The following is a 12,718-nucleotide window of genomic DNA, read 5'->3' as shown; positions in this document are numbered from 1 at the left end:
CATTTACTATCACTCATCCATTCACTCACTTTCATTTATTCACACTCACTCATTCAATCAGTCACTCACTTATTCACTCACTCATTCATCTATTCAGTCACTCACTTATTCACTCACTCTTTCAGTCACACTCATTTACTCATTCATTAATTCACTCATTAGCTCACTCATTTATTCACTCAATCATCTATTAAGTCACTCATTTATTCACTCACTTATTCATTAATTCACTCACTCTTTCACTCACTCATTTAGTCAGTCACTAATTAATTCACTCATTCATTTACTCACTCGCATTCATTCACTCATTCATTCATTTACTCTCTTATTCACTCACTCGTTCACTCTCATTTACTGACTTGTTCATTCACTTACAAGTTTATTCACTCACTCATTCACTCGCTCTTTCATGCGTTAATTCACTCACTCATTCCAGTGAAGAACTGGAAAAAACAAGTGAACATTTTGTGACCAGAGCAGTAGTCAGAATCCTCCACGTTGAACCTGCTGTTGATTTTCACTCTGGCAGATGAAGAAATGAATACAGTGAAATGAATGAATGATGTTTTTGACTTCAGTATCGCTGTTTTTAAGGTGTTGTATTGAAGTTGTAAATACAGCAGAGCAGAGTAAACTGAAAACACCAGAGTAAACGGTTTCTGGAGTGTTTGTGCAGGTTTATGAGTTTACTGTGCTGTTTAGTTTTTCTGTCTGTCTCTCTGTGTTTTACTGGTGTGTTTTCTCACAGACGCACAAACCCGTTTGGTGAGACGGAGGAAGACGACGATGAATCAGATACACACGGTAAAGCCGACACACTGCTGTTAACGCAATATAATACAGCTAATAAACACCAATACAACAATTCTGATGTGTATACAGGCCATTTTATTTACTAGAGAAGCAAGCACAACTGTCAATCAGTGAAAATATGATTGCGTATAATTATTGATCAGAATTAATGTACTCATCTTTACACAATTTTGTATGCACTAATTATAATTTAATATATTTGCTCTATATTTAAATCCAGGAATAATAATCAGAGCATTGTGAGCAAGAGTGTGTGTTTTCTCTCTGTCTGTCTGTCAGACTCTCTCCTGCAGCAGGTGTTTGCGGTGCGTTTTCTGGGCTCGATGGCGGTTCGTTCAGGACACACACAGGAAGTGATCTACGAGGCCATGCGGCAGGTTTTAGCAGCTCGAGCCATTCACAACATCTTCAAGACCACCGAGTCTCATCTGATGATCAGCAGCTCCTGCATCAGGTCTGTCTGCTGTTCTCAGATCAGCGCTAATATTCTGTACAACACATACTTGTGACACGCGCGTCTATTCCTGCCTGCAGACTCATCGACCCGCAAACACAAGTCACCAAAATCAGCGTAAGTGAACGTCTGTCTCGTACACTCGTGTACATCTTATTTTTCATATCACACTACTATTGATATTTTAATATGTGTAGTTATACATTTAATATAATGTACTGGTACTTTCATAATTTGCTTTATTAATGTGTATTTAAACTTATTTTAAGATTTAAAAACATTGTACATGTATAATATAAAATGAAGAATATAGATATATATATGTAGGGTGCTTTCACACCTGTGAATCGATTCATTTGTTCCAAAACAGGGATTAAATTTGTTACAGTGTTGCTCTTTGTTCTTGGTGCGGTTCGCTTTCACATGGTAAAGTTTCTAAACGGACCATAAAACCAAAACAAGTCACATGTGAGTTACCTCTCCTTACATTGGTCAGAGTTTAATGGTTTATTTTGCTGTCCTGCATCCTTATTTTAATAACGGCGATGTGTAATAAGACATTATAAGCGGAAAGCTGCGCTTTAATTTTGAATGATGACGCCCACAGACATCGTCAGCAGATACTGTATAAATCAGAGGTAAGACTCTCTCATGCGTAGCCCTTGGCTAGACTGCAGTTCGGTCAATGTTCCTAATGGATAAACAGCTCTCGTTAATATTTCAGCATGCTTTCACTTTCGTATTTAACATGAAAAGCACATTTACCGGTAGGAATGACATCCCGCTCTACTCATCATTCTCCCTTAATATAGCCGTATGCCTATTACATATCCATAATACACTGGGATTTAGCCGCACTCGGATCGTTTTGCTTTCTCACTACAATCAATCCGCTCCAGAGTTCGTTTCAGTCGAGCCAAGACCACCTCATTCAGGCGATCTCTAACCGATTGATTTGGCGCCGATCCGAGCGCAATTGCTGGATTCACATATGCCAAACGAACCGCGCTAACTGGGCAAACGAGACGGGTTCTGAAACAAAAGTCTAGGTGTGAAAGCACCCTTAGTGGTGTAATGGATCACAAATCTCATGGATCATGATACAACCCATGTTTATTTTTAGTCTCATTTTCTATAAAGGATTCAGTAATTCACTTATAAAATGACCTCTCTGCGATTAGTTACACATTTAGGATTAATCTACAAGTAAAAAAAAAAAGTATTAATCTGCAGGTCACACGTGTTGTGATCCATACAAATCATGGATCAACAGTGATCCATTACACCGCTTGTGTGTGTGTGTGTGTGTGTGTGTGTGTGTGTGTGTGTGTGTGTGTGTGTGTGTGTATACGTGCACGCACATACACACACACACACACACACACACACACACGCACACAGTTGAAGTCAGAATGATAAGCCCCTGTTTATTTTTTTTTTCCCAATTTCTGTTTAACAGAGAGCAGATTTCTTCAGCACATTTCTAAGCATAATAGTTTTAATAATTCATCTCTAATAACTGATTTACTTTATCTTTGCCATGATGACAGAAAATAATATTTGACTAGATATTTTTCAGGACACTTCTATACAGCTTAAAGTGACATTTAAAGGCTTAACTAGGGTAATTAGGCAGGTTAGAGTAATTAGGAAAGTTTTTGTATAATGATGGTTTGTTCTGTGGACTATCAGAAAAAAATATAGAGCTTAAAGGGGCTAATATTATTGACCTTAAAGTTTTTTTTTTTTTTTTTTTAATCAAAAACTGCTTTTATTCTAGCTGAAATAAAACAAATAAGACTTAAATAAGACAGACCTACTGTGAAAATTTCCTTGCTTTGTTAAACATCATTTGAGAAATATTTGGGCTAATCATTCTGACTTCAACTGTGTAAATATATAATAATAATATATTCCAATTTAACGCTTTATTCTTTTTGAAATGTTTAAATATATTAAATTCAATAAATAAAATCAATAAAACATTTGTAATTATTTTATTGATATTTTTCATATTTACTATTATCAGTAATGATACATTGAAGTGTTGCAATATTTGTGTCTTTAAACTATTTTTAAAATACATTTTAGAAATTAAAAAATATAAATTATACATATAAAAGAAAGAAATATAACAGTAATATTTCTGTTGATGTGATGTATTAAACATAAAGGATATTGTAAATGATGTATTTCTTTGATATTTGTAATATTGATCACTGGTGATATTATATTAAAGTACAGCAATATTAATGTTACTCAAATTTCAAAACGTAACCATAAATTGTTTCGTTCATTTATTTTTGTAATATTCATAATTATCATGAGTGCTATAACAATAAAGTAGTTATGTTTATGTGACTGTAAACGGTTAACATTTGAAAATAATAGTATGAATGTATTGATATTGTTAACATTCATAATTATTACTAGTGATCTTATATTAGTGTTGCAATGCAATTGTACAATTTTATAAATTGTGTATTTTATTTGATTGATATTTTTAGTATTCATAATTATCACTAGTGATATTCTATTAAAGTAAAATAAAGTCATTTTAAAATGTAAAAAATTATGTACTTTTATATTTTATTACTATTTTCAATTATTACTAGTGATATTATATAAAGGTATTATAATATTTGTGTATATGTAAACCATTTAAAATGTAATAATTATTTTTTTTTATGCAATCAAGATGACATTTTACAAATATAAAATTTTTAAAATAACATTAAATATATTATATAAAATTAGCAACAAACTAATTTTGTTAATCTGCGTGTGTGTGTGTGTGGTTGTGTGTGTGTGTCAGTTCCAGCTGCAGGAGGTGAGTGAGTTCGCAGCTCATCAGGAGAACGAGCGTCTGATGGGGTTTGTGGTGAGGAGCTCAGCTGAAGACGACGAGCCCTCCTTCAGTGTGTTTGTGTTCGAGAGCAACACTGAAGGAGAGAAGGTGAAACACACACGCACACACACACAAGCACACACACACAAGCACACACGCGCACACACACGCACACACACACAAGCACACACACACACACACACACAAGCACACACACACACACACACACCAGCTCAACTCCTGCTGTTTCTCCTCAGATCTGCTACACCATCAACCTGGCCAAGGAGATCGCAGACGCCCGGAAGGTAAAAACACACTCCAAACATCCTCATTCTTCCAAACATCATTCCACCACAGAGGTGAAGGGTTAGTTCATTTAAAAAAAATGTAAATACCACAAGATTTGTAGATTTATTAACTTAAATTTTTTAGTTTTTATGCCCCAAAATGAATCCTGATGAACACAAAACGCACATTATTCAACATGTTTTACTGGAGGGAAAGTAGTGTTGTTCATTGTTATCAATGTATTGAATAATCGTGTGTGTGTGTGTGTGTGTGTTTTGACGTGTGTATCAGGATCCTGAAGCTCTGGCTCAGCTGATGAAGTCAATGCCACTCACCAATGACGGAAAGTTCCTGTTGCTGGACAACGAGACCGGAGACACCGCAGAAACAGCCGGACAAGAACAGCAGGAGTCAGAGGCTTGATACACACACACACACACACACACACACACACACACACACACACACACACCCTCCAAATCTCCACACACTCAACGAAAAACAGCAGACTGAACGCCGCTCATTTGTTTAGCACTTTCCCAGCTTTAAATGCTCACTATATAAACAGAAAGCGAAGGATTAAACAGAAACCAGTTTACATGTTAAAGGAGTAATTCACCCCAAAATGAAAAGCAAATCAATTGAAACTTTGGCTCGTTCCTCGTACAGCGACTGTCAGTAGTGTGTATGAGCCCTACAAACCTGATAATGATACTTTTCCCAGTGTAAATCATTGTCATTGTAGTGAGAGTTTTCATTTTTGGGTGTACTGTCCCTTTAAGAAAAGATCAACTTTCATTTTTCATCAAATTTCAAGGTTAAAATTGTTTCGTACGGTACATACACCATGTTATAATAAAAAAAGATGCATTTTGGGGCCTGAAAATGTACGTAATGCGTAAAAGTTTTTCTAAATGATAACGCTATCATTTCCTTTAACTATATTTTGTGAAAACATCGATGTTATGCATGTGTAGTCAGGCATGTGTTAAAATGACTCTTGTCTGTTTCGCTCTTTCCCAGCTTTAGATGCATTTTCATTTTTGGGTGTACTGTCCCTTTAAGAAAACAGAAAATACCTGATTTTTCATCATTTTTATGGCTAAATTAGTTTCGTAGGGTATGTTCACGCAACACCATGTTAAACATGAAAAAGGAGAGAAAAGTTGTCAATTTAGGGCCCAAAAATGTACAATTTTAAATACATAAAAGTTTTTCAAAATGATAACGTTATCATTGGCGTTTAACTATGTTTTGCAAAAATAGCGGTTTCGCATAGTTTAGTCTATAGTCAGGCTTGTATTAAAATGCCGCTCATCTGTTTAGCACTTTCCCTGCTTTAGATGAATCTTCGATTTTGAGTGTCCTGTCCCTTTAAGAAAAAAATCTACTGGATTTTTTATTGTGTTTTAATGGATGAAATGGTTTCGTAACTTACGTTTATGCAACACTATTGTAAACTAAAAAAAGGGGGATTTTGGGGCCTGAAAATGTACTATTTTAAATGCGCAGAAGTTTTTTTTTTTAAATGATAATCATCTTCATTGAACTATATTTTACATTGTTTAGTCATTAGTCAGACAATTAAAATGCCACTCATCTGTTTAGCACTTTCCCTGCTTTAGATGAATCTTTAATTTTGGGTGTCCTGTCCCTTTAAGGAAAAAAAAAATCGACTCTATTTTTCATAATGTTTTGTAGAGTGCATTTATGAAACACTATTGTAAACTAAAAAGGGAAAAAATTGCATTTTGGGTACTGAAAATGTTCAATTTTAAAGTTGTAAAAGTTTTTCTGTTTTTCCCAAATGTGAATATAATCATCAGCGATGTTTAGCTTTATATCACATCAACTTGATTTTTTTTTCAAATTTTTATTGTTAAAATATTTTCGTATGGTACATTAACGCATTACCATTTTAAACAAAATAAATTGTGCATTTTGGGGCCTGAAAATGTAACATGAAAAAGTTTTTAAAATGGTAAAATTATCATCTCCTTTTAACTAAGTGTTGCGTGTACTGTTCCTTTAAGAAAAAAATCTTTACTTTTCATAATTTTTTACTGTTAAATGTCTGTTTCCACAACACTATTTTCGACTAAAAGTGGAAACAGTTTTGTGCATTTCAGGTCCTGAAGCTGAAGAACTTTTAAGTGTTTGACGTTTTTTATCACCTATTTGTAAACTATATTTTGTCATAATATCTTTCATATTATGTGTTCAGTTCATAGTCGGGCATTAGTTACAGGACTGTATATGTGCAGATGTTTAGTTTTCCTTACAGTATGACATCGCCACCTACTGGTCTGACATGGATAATACAGTGTCATTTCTGTAAATCCGTTAACAGAGATCATCTGAACAAAAACACAACAGAACACGTTCCTGTTTTACGTTCAGCATTGAACCGTAAATGTACCCTGATTTTATTACGTTTATAAAGCATCAAACGCACTTTGTGACATTTTTAAAGCTGATTCCAGCACATTATAAACATTCCATCAACTCTACCATTCCATTTTTATGGTGACGCTCTTTATAATTACAGCTGAATCCCAATTTGCATACCGTGATTAGCATTTGTGCATCTCAAATCATACTGAAGACTTAAAAGATATTCTCTGCATGCTAACATTGCTTCAAAAAAGACAGTTATGAAATGGCAAGGAATGTAAAGCTTAAACGGTTTGCTAATGTATTTTAAGGTAACAGATGCTTACATACTGAAATTAGGATTTTAAAGATGCTACTTTTGGTGCTTATGCTAGTTGGGATTCAGCACAATGCTAGTTCATGTTTCCTCTTAATATTGTTGGTTGTCATATTATTATTTTTTATTTAAATGTGCAATTTAATCTCTTTAAAACATTAATAGTAAGTCACCGTATTTTCTGGAATAAAAGTCCTGTTTGTTTTATTATTTTATTAATTAGTGCTATGATTAAAATAGAATTTAAAGCAGATTTTACATTTGTAATGTTCATTTTTGCTACTAGTAATTATTTAGAAAAAATTAACATGTACTTAAACAAATGTTAAACTATTTACATGACAAATACAGGGCGTATTTTCTGGAAAATACAGTACTTCCTGCTGTCTGTTTACATTTAATCCCATTTAAAAATATACACAAAATCTGTAGATTAAACACTAATACGGTGTATAACGCTGGTGGGGGAAAAGAAATAGTCTCAGGGTGAGTCTGGTAACAAAGCTAAATCATTTCCTCTTTTTTAATCCTCAGTATTTGTTGTGGGATCAGTTCATTAAACATTTCCATGAGTAGTCTGTGTACTGAAGGTTCCGGCTGTTGGAGTTTAGACATGGTTGGCTAGCATAGCTCTGAATGAAGTTGAACTGTTGTTTACATTGATGCAGTGGATAAAGTGTTTGTCCAGCTCTAATATTCCTCAATACGCGTCTGAAGTTTAACCTGCGATGAGCTTGAGCATGATGAAAAATAAACCACTGATGAACATGGTGTGTCAGATTCTGCCCATGTAACGTCTTGACAGAATGTACAACTCTTTAATAAAGCTTTCTGACCAATTAGAAGCTCCACATATTATTATTTCTGAATGAAATGCTGACATTTCTTCTGGGAAAGATCATGAAAAATCATATATCAGGAGTTTTAAAAACATGCAGATGTATCGAAGACATTATTATTATTATTTCCCAACTCTTGTTCCTGAAGGCACACCAACAGTACACATTTTCAACCTCTTCCTAATCAAAGACACCTGAATCAACTCATCAGAACTTTAGAGACTCCAAAACCTGAAGTGAATTGGTCAGATAAGGGAGACATTCAAACTATGAACTGTTGGTGTCACTCCAGGAAAACAAGATAGCCCTGTTCTGGAAAGTGGGCTGGGACCAACAGCTCATTTGCATTTAAAGAGACAGTTAAAAATGTAATTAACAGCATAGGATAATAAATGGTATTTAGTGCTGAATTCACACCAAATGCGAAAATCAAGTAATCACTTTGTGTCTCATTTAGGTCCACTGAAGAAGCAAAAGTTGACTGAGGAGGTGAGAAACATCCTGTGAGTGAATCAGAGCTAGTGACAGTGTACCACATTTGGTGTGAACCCAGCATTACACATAATAGTGGACATCTGAGACTTCTGTTTAAAAAGAGGGCATAATATAACCTATTTAAAAAAAAAAAGTCCTGAGAATGCAATCTGAAAATTAAATATTTTATTTTACATCACATTATTCACCACAATAATACTGAACAATACAGATGTGAGTTGATTGTTGGTTGATCTTTGACTCACATGAGGAAGATCAGGAGTCTTTATAGTAGTTGTTGAGGTTGATGCGCAGCAGAAAGTCCTCCAGATGTGGCTGATAGCCTTTGTCCACCAGTTTGGACACCACTGTGAGAAAATACACACACAAATACACACACGCAGTCATTTAACTCTGTTTAGAAGGAGCAATAATAATTATTAGGGCTGTTTCAGCATCAAAATATCGCAATGTGAAAGTTTATTATTTGCTTGTGTTTTAAAGACTTATACTAAGCATTTCAAGAGCGTTTAGGTACAAAAAAGTATGTTTAGAGGTGTAACAAAGATGAACTGTTTTTAATTCTTACACCATGTCTGCAAAAGAAAAAACAATGCAGATTTTTTGTCTTGTTTCTAGTTCAAATATCTACATTTCAGAGCAAAAACAAGATTATTTTAGCAGATAATTTAGCTTGTTTTAAGGAAATTTCTTCTGAAAGCAAAAAGCAGAGAATATTTTTAATTGATTTACAAGAATTTGTGGATATTTGGACAAGAAATGAGACAAAGCAAAGAAAGAAATATATATATATATTTTGCATTGTGATTAATTTGTATTTCAATATGTGAATACTGTTAAAACTCCCCCAAATCACAATAGTGCTATTTAAACAATCATGTCAAACTGTATTCATATTGCCATATCCAATCTTTTTTTCCAATTCCATGCATCCCTAATAATAATCCACTGAAAAATACTCAAGATTGAAAACATTTCCCATGGGGCTTTAAATAACTTCATTTCATTACACACACATATTACTGAGCAAACTTATGTGATTTGAGAAATAATTTTGCATGAATTTCACATTTCTTTTTAAACTAGAATGAAATCATTTAAGAGAAAAAATCTGGCTACATGGCAATACTAAAAACTATATTGATCACATTTTTCATTAGTTATTAGTAGGCCCACATCTGTAATTTATTTACTTGTGTGTACATTTATATTTATTCAGTTTTTATATTAGTTTAAGTGATATTATTAACAAAGAACTGTTTATAGATTTAACTTTTACTCCATAAATGTCATTTTTTTATACTTTGGTTAAATAATCTTTTTAGGGTTGGGATTTTTTTAAGATTATTTCTTTTTTCTTGCAGATTAAGGGTCAGTCCAGCTACAGAATAATAATTCATAGAAGTGTGTTGAGAAGTATATCTTCATCTGGTTAATCCATCACTATAGAATAGTATGTTATTTAAGTTCGCTTTAGCAACTAAGGTACATCTAATTTAAACTTAGAATTATTTTCTTCAGAGTAAATACAGGAATCGGAGCAGAATTCAAACCCTTTTTAAGACTCTTTCCATGCATCTTAAGACCTTATAACCACTTTTTTTTTCACGTTTTACCCAGAAACGTTGGCGAGATTTTAACTTGCAGTATATTTACTAAATATTCATGTAAGAAACTAATCCAAAACTAAAACATTATTCATATACTGAATACAAATCTATTAAATCTAGCTAATGCAGCAGGCTGACGCATACAGAGCTGCAGAAATGATGATGTTGCCTTGGTTACTGCAGTAAAGAAAGCAGCATGATGTGAAATCTAGCAGGATTTTATGAAAAATCAGCGATCTCCACTGGCTGAGTGATATTTGATATAAAGTGGGTCTCAGATTGTACAAGAAGCACTGCATTAAATTACATTTCCCCCGCCATGTCTTTATAATATAAGCATGTATTTTACCCCAGTTTATATTCAATGGAGCTTCTGCGCTAGCCTGCCGATTCTGACGGGCGCGTGCGAGTAAACAGCTTATCTCGTTTTAAGCTTGAGCAACCAAATGAATGCTAGAATTTATTTAACTGAATGTATTTTAATGATATTACAACATCGATGCTGTAAAAGGAACCGTATAAAGTGGAAAAAAAAATTCACAATAACAGGTCACCAGAAGTTTATCAGTATGGCAAAAACACTAGCTCGGCATAAACCCTATTATTTACATTTTTATTAAACCCAATTAATTATTGTGCCTAATTAACTTAGTTAAGCCAGTTAACTAATTACCCTACTGTTAAAGTTACAATGATTTGCCCTCCTGTTTTTTTTTTATATTTCCCAAATGATGATTAACAGAGATGATTGTTTTATTTCGGCTGGAGTAAAAGCAGTTTAATCTTTTTTTAAAAAAAAAAAAACATAATAAGGTCAGTATTATAAGCCAAAAAGGTCATGATTTGCACTCATAAAATAATTGCTTCGTTCAGTCATTATTTTACATTCTTCGGGCAATACAAAACACAAACATTTCGGCACAACACCTTATCAGCCCCCTTAAGCAATATTTGTTTTCGACTGTCTACAGAACAAGTCACTGTTATACAATAACTTGCCTACCCTAACCTGCCTAGTTAACTTAGTTAAGTCTTTAAATAAGTCTTTAAATATCACTAAATAATATCATGTATAATTTCAAGACACTAGTATTCACTTTCATCATGGCAAAAATAAAATAAATCACTTATTAGAAATGAGTCATTACAACTATTATGTTTAGAAATGTGTTGAAAAAGATTTTTCGTTAAACACAAATTGGGGGGAAAAAAAAAATCAACAGACGCGCTAATAATTCAGACTTCAGCTGTATGTGTCTGTACTGAGGGTTGTGTGTTGCTCAGTGTTTCTCCTGACCTTTGAACAGAAAGCGCGAGTAGTATTTGAAGGTGTTGTAGGACTGCTGCATGGCGATGAATCCCGGATGCACCGGCTCCCCCTGCTGGAGCTCCCAGCGCTGCGCCACCAGCTGACCACGAAACTTCAGGATGAGGCTGAAGATGCTGTGGATGATGTTCATGACGGGGGCCGCTTTCTCCGTCAGCAGACCTCTGCGGTTTAGACACAAATCAGCATTTACTCTCAGCTTGTTCTTGATTTTTTAGCTCAAACTGGGATTCTGTGGTCCTTGGTGATTCATAGAATGACAAGTCAAATCTGAAAGCTAGGAGAACTGTGTGTGTGTGCTGACCTGAAGATGGCTCTGTTGAGGTATTCTGCGTGTGTGCGGTGAATGGCGTCCAGGTCGCTGGCGCTGCTTAGCTTGTGTGTGAACTCGCTCCAGGACACCTGGAGGATCTGGTTGGCGATGTAGCCCTGGATCACCTTCACGAAGTGCTGCATCTCGTGTCTGTAGAGCTGGAGCTGGTGGAACTGAGCCGAGCGACCCGCACCTTTAACCAGAGCTGAGGAAAGCATCATCGTCATCAACAAAAGAACCAGTTCAGCTACATAACATTTGTTTGATGAGGTTGCAATATTATCACTTGATATTATTATTTGTAATATTATTTTTGAACAAGAAGAGTTGACGGCTGATAAATCTCACCGGTGCGCTTGAGGTGAAACCAGACGTCTCGGAGAGTCCAGACCATGTGTTTGAGCTGCAGCAGGAAGGAGAAGAGTCTGTTGTATTTGTTCAGACAGCTCTCCGTGATGACGATATTGACCGGCCAGTCCACCTGAACAACACACAGCAGCAAACAATCCTCATGCTGGGTTCACACACTCATCAGAAACATGGAAAAATTACATTTTTCAAGTATGGAAAATTTTTGGAAAAACAAACCACATACTGCTGAATGCAAAGGGATCAGCTTTTCTGTAAAGTTTTTATTATAATATATTAATATTACTCAAATGATGTTTAATGAAACTGAATGCTAGTACACTACAAAACAACTAGTAAAATATGCACCATCCTCACGGCAACAACATGAAATAATCCACCACAGCCTTATTGACTATATGACACGCTGAGAAAGAAATAAATTACGTTTAAATTCATGCAAAATGCTACAAAAATTTTTTAACAGTATTTCCTATTCTTTTTTTTCTTCAGGGGAAAGTCTTATTTGATAAGTTTGGCTGGAGTAAAAGCAAGTTTAAAGTTTAAAATAAATACTATTGCCCCCCTTAACATTATGATTTTTTTTTAATGTATATATATTGTCTACAGAACAAATAACTGTTGACAAAATGACTCGCCTAATTCTTTAAAA

At 34.5% G+C, this 12,718-nt stretch overlaps 2 protein-coding genes across 7 annotated transcripts in view; one reads left to right on the top strand and one right to left on the bottom strand.

Moving 5' to 3' along the window:
- appl2 (adaptor protein, phosphotyrosine interacting with PH domain and leucine zipper 2) overlaps positions 1–7,958 on the top strand; it is a 29,514-nt gene extending 21,556 nt beyond the window's left edge. Inside the window, exons 16-22 of one of the 3 annotated variants that reach the window (XR_015525492.1) lie at positions 749–804; positions 1,093–1,267; positions 1,348–1,384; positions 4,083–4,223; positions 4,373–4,420; positions 4,695–5,614; positions 5,916–7,958. Coding sequence is in view for 2 of the 3 variants with exons in the window: in XM_087310229.1 (XP_087166355.1) it covers positions 749–804; positions 1,093–1,267; positions 1,348–1,384; positions 4,083–4,223; positions 4,373–4,420; positions 4,695–4,826 (589 nt within the window). In the remaining variant the exon portion in view is untranslated. 3 annotated transcript variants of the gene reach the window in all.
- A 639-nt stretch (positions 7,959–8,597) lies between these two features.
- tubgcp6 (tubulin gamma complex component 6) overlaps positions 8,598–12,718 on the bottom strand; it is a 35,898-nt gene continuing 31,777 nt past the window's right edge. For all 4 annotated transcript variants that reach the window (XR_015525907.1, XM_087311346.1, XM_087311347.1 and 1 more), the window contains 4 exons: positions 12,046–12,178; positions 11,689–11,902; positions 11,355–11,548; positions 8,598–8,794 (listed from right to left, as the gene is read on the bottom strand). Coding sequence is in view for 3 of the 4 variants with exons in the window: in XM_087311346.1 (XP_087167472.1) it covers positions 8,703–8,794; positions 11,355–11,548; positions 11,689–11,902; positions 12,046–12,178 (633 nt within the window). In the remaining variant the exon portion in view is untranslated. The remainder of the gene's footprint in view (positions 8,795–11,354; positions 11,549–11,688; positions 11,903–12,045; positions 12,179–12,718) is intronic.

The sequence above is a fragment of the Danio rerio genome, chromosome 25, assembly GCF_052040795.2.
Source record: "Danio rerio strain M-AB ecotype USA chromosome 25, GRCz13ab, whole genome shotgun sequence".
Taxonomy (NCBI): domain Eukaryota; kingdom Metazoa; phylum Chordata; class Actinopteri; order Cypriniformes; family Danionidae; genus Danio; species Danio rerio.
Note: the sequence above shows the minus strand (reverse complement) of the source record. Positions and strands in the feature narration are given on the sequence as shown.